Source organism: Pseudoliparis swirei, chromosome 24, assembly GCF_029220125.1.
Source record: "Pseudoliparis swirei isolate HS2019 ecotype Mariana Trench chromosome 24, NWPU_hadal_v1, whole genome shotgun sequence".
NCBI classification, from domain to species: domain Eukaryota; kingdom Metazoa; phylum Chordata; class Actinopteri; order Perciformes; family Liparidae; genus Pseudoliparis; species Pseudoliparis swirei.
The window spans coordinates 2,731,146-2,738,668 of NC_079411.1; the positions used below are offsets into that span (position 1 = coordinate 2,731,146).

The 7,523-nt window shown below is 45.8% G+C and overlaps 1 protein-coding gene across 1 annotated transcript; it reads left to right on the plus strand.

The window, feature by feature from the left end:
• The first annotated feature begins 4,174 nt into the window (after positions 1–4,174).
• Positions 4,175–5,483, plus strand: LOC130189750 (E3 ubiquitin-protein ligase TRIM39-like). The gene has a single exon (XM_056408689.1). It carries the CDS (start codon positions 4,175–4,177, stop codon positions 5,039–5,041), a length of 867 nt encoding a protein of 288 aa, XP_056264664.1. The 3' UTR covers positions 5,042–5,483.
• Positions 5,484–7,523: the final 2,040 nt, after the last annotated feature.

The following is a 7,523-nucleotide window of genomic DNA, read 5'->3' on the forward strand; positions in this document are numbered from 1 at the left end:
TTTGAGGGCTTTTTCACCCCTGGCCAGACGTGAGGTCTCATCCTAATCCTTCCTTTTGGAAAGCTAAAAGGTCTTTGGGATTCCCCCGCATTAAACAGCCTTTCTGAAGCAGGTTAAAAAGGCCCTTTCTGGGTAGACCACCCCAGTTTCCTGGAAACCTCCCCTCCCCGTCTTTCCCGTCTCAGGTGGGGCGTTTTCACCGTTGTGGACTTGTTCTGGGGCGACTTGGGTCAATCAGCAGCTGGAGGGTACAGGAACCCCTTTAAGGGTGAGGGCCATCATGTGGTTTGCCCTATTTCATTGGGTTAAAGGGGGCGGGATGCACCATCTGTTTTTTTGTTCAATGGGAAAATCCCTCCCAGCACCCGTTGCCCCCCCCAGGGAGACTTTTTAGGCAGGTCCTTTGAAATGGGGTTGCGGGCGACTCTTTCCTTGTGGGAAAATACAGTTATTTTTAAAGGGGCCCCTTTCCCCAGTCGGACATGTCCCTCGGGGACATTCAAAAACCCAGTTTTTCCCAGCCCGGGGTTCCCCCCTTGCCAAAAAATCCCCCTGGTTTTGCCCCTTTTCCCGGGTTTAAAAGGGGGCCGGGGATGTCATCTATGGGTCAGCTCTTTCCTTTCGCTCAGTGTCACCAGGGGGCCAGGCTGGCCAAAGCCCTTTGGGCTTGTCTTGCCCCCATCTCTCAGGCAGTCACTAGCTGGGTTGCCCCCAGGCAGGCTCCTCCTCTCCTAACACCCTCTTTGGTGCTTTTCCATTTTCCCCATGGCCAGCCACGCATTCTCTGTTGCTCTAAAGCCCCCTACAATGTATGTCACGGGTAGGGCAGCAGGGCCTGAAAAGTGTCCCTTCTTGGATCCATGTGGGCTGTGAAAAGTCAATGTCATGAGGAGCTTGGGTCCTCTGGCTGTCTGCTGCATCGTTCAGAGCAGCAGGCTATGGAGCATTGTCCTGTGCTGAATGGATCATAATCCTTCTCAGGACTCAGCAGCAGCACATGGCAGTGACTCTGCTAACTGGAGCTTTCAGTGGACCATCTACTGCAGGGTAATAGTTCAAATTTGTGAAAGTTTCCCCATTGGATTTTCATATCTGGGTCTTTATTGTGGCGAATAGCTTTTCCGTGTCTCCTGTGCAGTCATTTTCCTGCACAGTTATTCCTCATTTTCCTCACTGGAGTGGAAGCCTGATCATTCTTTCTTTCCGTTCGGTGCTCCTGTCTGCAGGGGGCCCCCCATTTTTGTTTTCTCCTTTTTTCTTCCTTTTTTTTCCCCTTTCTTTTTCTTTTTTTATAAAAATTTTACACCATTCTTCGGCCTAAAAATTTTGGGTTTTTTAAAAAAAAATCTTTTGGCTATAAAAACTATTTCAGTTGGGGGTCAGCACCAGATCCTCCCTTCTGCCCTAAAAATCCTCCCCGGGGGGGGTTTCTGGTTGGCCCCGGGCCCGGGAAATTCCCCTACCCCCTTTTTGGACGGGAAAAGGGGGGCCGGGGTCCCCTCGTCATAGGGCCCCTGCGGTTCCCGGGCTGCCCGCGGGGGGGCAGGCGGACCAGGGGGGCTTGGCCAAATTTGGGGTTTTTGGGGCCCCTTGTCTTCACCCCTCTCACGGGCTCACCAAGCGGGAAAAAAGCCCCGGAGGTTTCTCCCTCGGGATTTTCGGGCCTCTTTCGGGGCTTTTAAAAACATTTCCCCATTGGAAGGCATTCGGGGCTTTTTTTGGGGGCCCTTTTCCTGGGGCCCGGGTGTGTATGCCCTTCCTGCGGCGGGTTTTTCCTAGGATTTCCCCCCGGTGGCCCAGGGGGCCAAAGCCCCCAAGTCATGGGGCACCCGGTCGGGCTCCTCGTTCCAGGCCCCCCCCCCCTTTTTTGGCACTTTTCCTTCCCGGAAAATCTTGGGGGCCCCTTGGCGGTTTTTTTCCCAAGTTGGAACCTTAGAAATTTTCTCCTTTGTGGGATTTATGAAGGGTTTGCACCAAATGAACCCCTTCCCAGTTGGCCGTAATTTTGGTTTTTTTGGGGCGGAACATAGCTTTCGTGCCCCCGTTGCAGCAAACACCTTTCCCCGGGGCTTAAGTTCCCCCGGGTTTCCTCCCAGTCCCCCAACACAAAAACATCATTTTAATGCCGCCCCCCTTTCCGTTCGGGGCCCTTTTCCCTTCCACCTAAACCATCCCTTTTATCTCTTTCCCTCCCCCCGTTTAATTTTTGGGGGCTTTTTTTTCCCCCCCAAATTTTAACTTTTGTGAATTCCCATGAAGTTTTCTGCACCTTGCCCTTTCAAAACTCAATGGGAATAAATTGGGGGTGTACAGGTTGGGAAAAATGTTTTTCCTCAAAGAGAAAAGCTTTTTCTTTTTTAAACCGGGGTGTTTCCCAGTTAATCCCCCCCAAAAAACACCCCCCCAACACGGGGCCTAAAGGGGGTAAGGGTATTTTTACACCCCAAACCTCCCAAAAAACTTTCCATCGGAAACGGTTTTTAAATTTTTTATCCGAAAATGTTTTTGGATTTCCTTTTTCTGGGGGAATTAAAGTTTTCAGGTTTTTTTTCCCTCCGAGTCCCCCTTCCAAAATGGGGGTCCTTGGGAATAAAAAAAACCCCATCCCCAAAAAATTAACCAACATTTAGTTTTGCGGGAAAGTTTCCCAAAAAATATTTAAACCGGGAGGGGAAATTTTTAACTATAAAGGTGTTTTTAAATCCCAGAAAGAAAAAATGCAAAATTTTAAGGGGGTTTAAAAAACATTTAACTTCGGTTTTTCCACAGTCCCTCTATTTTTCCTTTTAGTTTTTTGTTTAAAATTCCCTTCATTTTTAAAATTTAAAGTTTATTTTTTTGTGAACACGGGAAAATTTTTTCAAAAACCTTTTTTGTCAAGGTTTTAAACCACTTTAACTGGCTTTTTGAAGGGCCCATTGATTTGCACACTTTATTTTTTTCAGGTAAAAAGAAAAACCACTTTACTTTTTTAGAAACAACCCCACATTTTGTGTTTTTCTTTTCCTTTTTATTTCAAGTTCTTAAAGGTTTTTTTTGGGGTTTAATTTGAATTTCCTTTTTTCCTTTATGTTTGGAGTTTTTAAAGGGGCGGAAAATGTGATTTTTTGGTTTTCGGGGGTAACAACCCGTTGGGTAATTTTTGGAAAATTTTTTGGCTGGGGGAAGGGGTTTAAAGCCCGGGGCGGATTTTGATCTTTTATGTCAAATTTAAAAGTTTTACTTACATTTAATTTGCTGAAAACCCACCAGGAAAACAAAAACTTCTAAAGGTTTTTGGAGTGGGTTTCTTGAAAAAGGGCGCCAATTTCCACCAAGAGGACGGGGTTTGGATTTGGTAAATTTGACCAAAAATTAAAATTCAAAGAACCTTCCCCTTTGGTAAATTAAAGTTTTAAAATTTCAAATTGAAAAAATTTGAAATTGTGAAATTCCTTTCTTTTGAAGATCAGTTCCTGTGCCCCGCCTGTCTGGATGTGTTCACTGATCCAGTCACAACACCATGTGGACACAACTTCTGCAAAAGTGCATCAATGATTACTGGAATACCAACAACCAGAACATGTGTCCACTGTGAAAAGGGTTTTCCCCAAGACCTGGGCTGTGTCAACACCTTCATCTCTGAGATGGTTTCTCAGTTCAGACAGTCGACTCAGCAGAAAAGCAGCAGCAGCTGAGCAAAAAGAGTCCAGACCAGGAGAAGTTCCCTGGGGCGTCTGCACTGGAACCAAACTGAAGGCCCTGAAGTCCAGCCTGGTGTGTCTGGCCCCCTACTGTGAGACTCACCTGGAGCCTCACCTGACAGCTTCACGCCTAAAGAGACATCAGCTGATGGACCCTGTGGAGAACCGGGAAAACAGGATGTGTCTGAAACGATAAACCTCTGGAGCTGTTCTGTAGGACCGACCAGGCTGTGTCTGCATGCTCTGCACTGTGTTGGACCACAAGATGCACTGTTGTTCCTCTGAAACAAGAATGTGAAGGAAAGAATGGAGCTGCAGAAGACAGAGGCTGAAACTCAGGAGATGATCCAGAAGAGGCGCCTGAAGATTCAGGAGGTCCAACACAACGTGAAGCTCAGTGAGGAAGATGCAGACCGAGAGAAAGCAGAAGGTGTTCAGGTCTTCACTGGTCTGAAGGAGTCTGTGGAGAAAAACTGACCCTCATCACTACGATGAAGAGAAGCAGAAGCACCAAGAAACAGGCTAAAGGGCGCCATCAGAAAATGGAACAGGAGATCTCTTATCTGATGAAGAGGAGCACTGAGGTGGAGAAGCTCTCCCTCTCTGAAGACCACCTCCACCTCCTCCAGAGTGTCCAGTCCCTCAACATCCACCATCCACCACCCACCAAGGACTGGTCTCAGGTCAGTGTTCCTCCAGCATCACATGAGGGGACTGTGGTGAGAGCTGTGTCTCAGCTGGAGGAGACTTTCAGTAACAAGAGGAAGACGCTGGTTGAAGTTGAGATGAAGAGGGTCCAGAAGTTTGCAGTGGACGTGACTCTTGATCCTGAAACAGCTCATCATAACCTCATCCTGTCTGATGACAGGAAACAAGTGAAACCTGCTAAGGTAAAGCAGCCAGGTCTCCCCGACAATCCACAGAGGTTCTCTTCTTGTCCTTGTGTTTTAGGAATACAGAGTTTCTCTTCAGAAAAACTTTATTACGAGGTTCAAGTTAAACGAAAGTCTGAATGGTTTTTAGGAGTGGTCAGAGAGTCGGTCAACAGGAAGGGACAAATCACACTGAGTCCTGAAGGTGGTTACTGGGCTATATATTTGAGAAATGGAAATGAGTACGGAGCTGCTGCTGGTCCTCCAGTTCTTCTCTCCCTGAGGTCTCGGCCTCAGAAGGTGGGGGTGTTTGTGGACTATGAGGAGGGTCTGGTCTCCTTCTATGACGTAGAAGCTGCAGTTCTCATCTACTCCTTTACTGGCTGCTCCTTCAAGGAGAAACTCCTCCCATACTTCAGTCCTGGTCATTATCTTGGTGGTATAAACTCTGCTCCTCTGATCATCTCTCCTGTTGGAGTAAACTAATCACTTCTCTCACGTCCTTCAAGGGAAAATATTTAAACTCAACCCTGTGTGGTCTACATCTTAATATCTTCAACACTTCATCTTCTAACTGTAGGAATGCACAGATACAAAAATATATTGATTATTATTTTATTTGTTCTATCTGATGGGCAGCTGCAGAAACATATTGCTGAATATTGCATTGTGTCATAAAGCTCAGCCATAAAGAGTCATAATTATGTTATGTTTATAGTGTCTCCAGAATAAAGTTTGTGTCATTGTGATACTGGACATGAAAAGTTGATCAACAAAGTAGAAAAGATGTCAACGGCGTTTTATACTTGGTTTAGAAAAGGGGTTTGATTGATTAATGGTTACTTTGGCAATTTTTGTTTTGTTTTGTGGAAACCGGTGAGTTGGCTCACGAGTGAAAGAAATCTGTAATAAATATATGATTGTAGAAGCCATAATATGATTTGTGTTTACCTGTCTGTTTGTTTTGGTCACGTTTTGATGACGCAATGTCAGTGGGCGTGACATTATAAATGGCCGGCACCTGAGTGCCGGCAGGTGTGTTTGAGGGGCGGAAGGAAATTGTTTTTAACCCCCAAAAACCGCCCCCCCTGAGCTGCATTTAGATTTAAAGGGCGGATTTTCTGTTAAAGGTTTTACTTTATTTTCTGTGCTACAATAAACATCATTGAAAGTGACATTCGAATAATCAGCGTTAATTCTACCGACCGCCCCTACATTAAGTTAAAACACCCATCTGAAGCATACAAAAAACGCCAGCCCTGGATCTGAGTGAAGCCCGGGGTCGCTGTCGCTCGGATTAATTTGGACTGCAGCCAGAATCTGATCTCACCGGTCCCTGAGTAGAGCGGGCCCGTCTTCTGAACCTGGTTACGATCAAACATTAAAACGGACAAAGGAAATGAAGGAAGTGTTTGATGAGCAGACAAATGAATCCATAAATTGTCTATAAATTACGGAATCAACCAAACATAGGGGGCAGGGGGATCAATATCGCTGCACGGAAACAAAGCGCGGACATGCGCACGAACGAGTATATATAAATAAAGAAGCCACAAAATACTAACGAATATTCCAACAAAAACAGTCAGACTTACTTGGAAAAAACCTGCACAAACGAAAATTATAGGTTGAGAACGAAAAGTGAAATAATGGTGGAAGGATCTGCATCGGGACTCACTGAAGCCGATAATATTGAGATGGACGCGCAACAAAAAAAGCATTTAAATCACTCAGCGCGACACGGAGAGGAAACTCTCACACTGCACACGGAAAATGAATGAAATAAAAACAATGATGAGAGATTGTGCTGATGTTGATAATGTGAATAAAGCTGCAAATGAATTTGTAAAACTGCTGGATGAATTTAAAGAGTCTCATCATTCTGTTCAGTTATTGCTGAGTGAGGATGTGAGAACAAATGAAAACTTGGACTGGTTAGACCCCAAAATGGCGGATTATGAAGCGTTTATGTCTGAGGTGGATCAATGGTTAAAACTTCAGCCTGACCCACAAAGTCTTGTTGATGCTGGGGACAGCGTCTCACAGACCAGCTCAAGGAGCTCTAAAGGTTCTAAAGTTTCCAAAGGTTCCAGATCTTCTTCAGTGCTTTCAGCACGAATGAAGGTAGCTGCAGACAGAGCTGCTCTGCAGGCCAGAGCTGAAGCTCTGAAAAAGAAACATGAACTGGAAACGGAGATGCATCAGCTGAGTTTAAGAATGGAAGCAGAGAAGCATCAGCTGAGTTTAAAAATAGAGTCCCTGGACCTGGAAGCAGATCTTGCAGCAGCTGATGCAAGGCTAAAGGCCCTAGAGGAATTTGAAAGTGGAGCCTCAGAATCTGGAAAAGAAACTGAAGACCGGAGATATGCATCTGCCAAAGTGGAAGAAAGTCTAACACGACTGGAGTTTGCACGGATAGGAACCATACCTAAAACCCCCTTACAAAGAATGATGGACACTGAGCACCGACCAATAACTGAGCAACCACCCAGGGGCTCCGACAAACCCTCCCACACGTGAGCTGTGCTTTCTGATGGACCACCCAGACGGGGGAATCCACTCCCAGGGGAAAAAAGCTCAAACATCGATCTCACCAACATCATACAGAGACAGGCGGACTGGACGGACCTGCTCGTGATAACAGAAAGAATCTAAACTGCCAAGAAGGAAGTGTTGGTGTTTCCCATCTTCTAACTTTCAGGCCATTCATGAAAGCTTTTGAGCACAACATCGAGGACAAGACCAAGAGCAACGAGGATCGACTGTACTTCCTGGAGCAGTATACGGTTGGACAGCCAAAGGAACTCGTCCAAAGCTGCTTCAACATGAACGCCACCACTGGTTACCAGGAAGCAAAGCGCCTACTTAAATATCACTTTGGCGATGAATTCAAAATCATATCTGCATACGTCGAAAAGGCCTTGAACTGGAACCAAATACGCACAGATGATGGAAAAGCACTTCATAG

Bases quoted from the DNA above. Each gene is read 5' to 3' on its own strand.
- LOC130189750 (XM_056408689.1), top strand. From the start codon at position 4,175: ATGAAGAGAAGCAGAAGCACCAAGAAACAGGCTAAAGGGCGCCATCAG.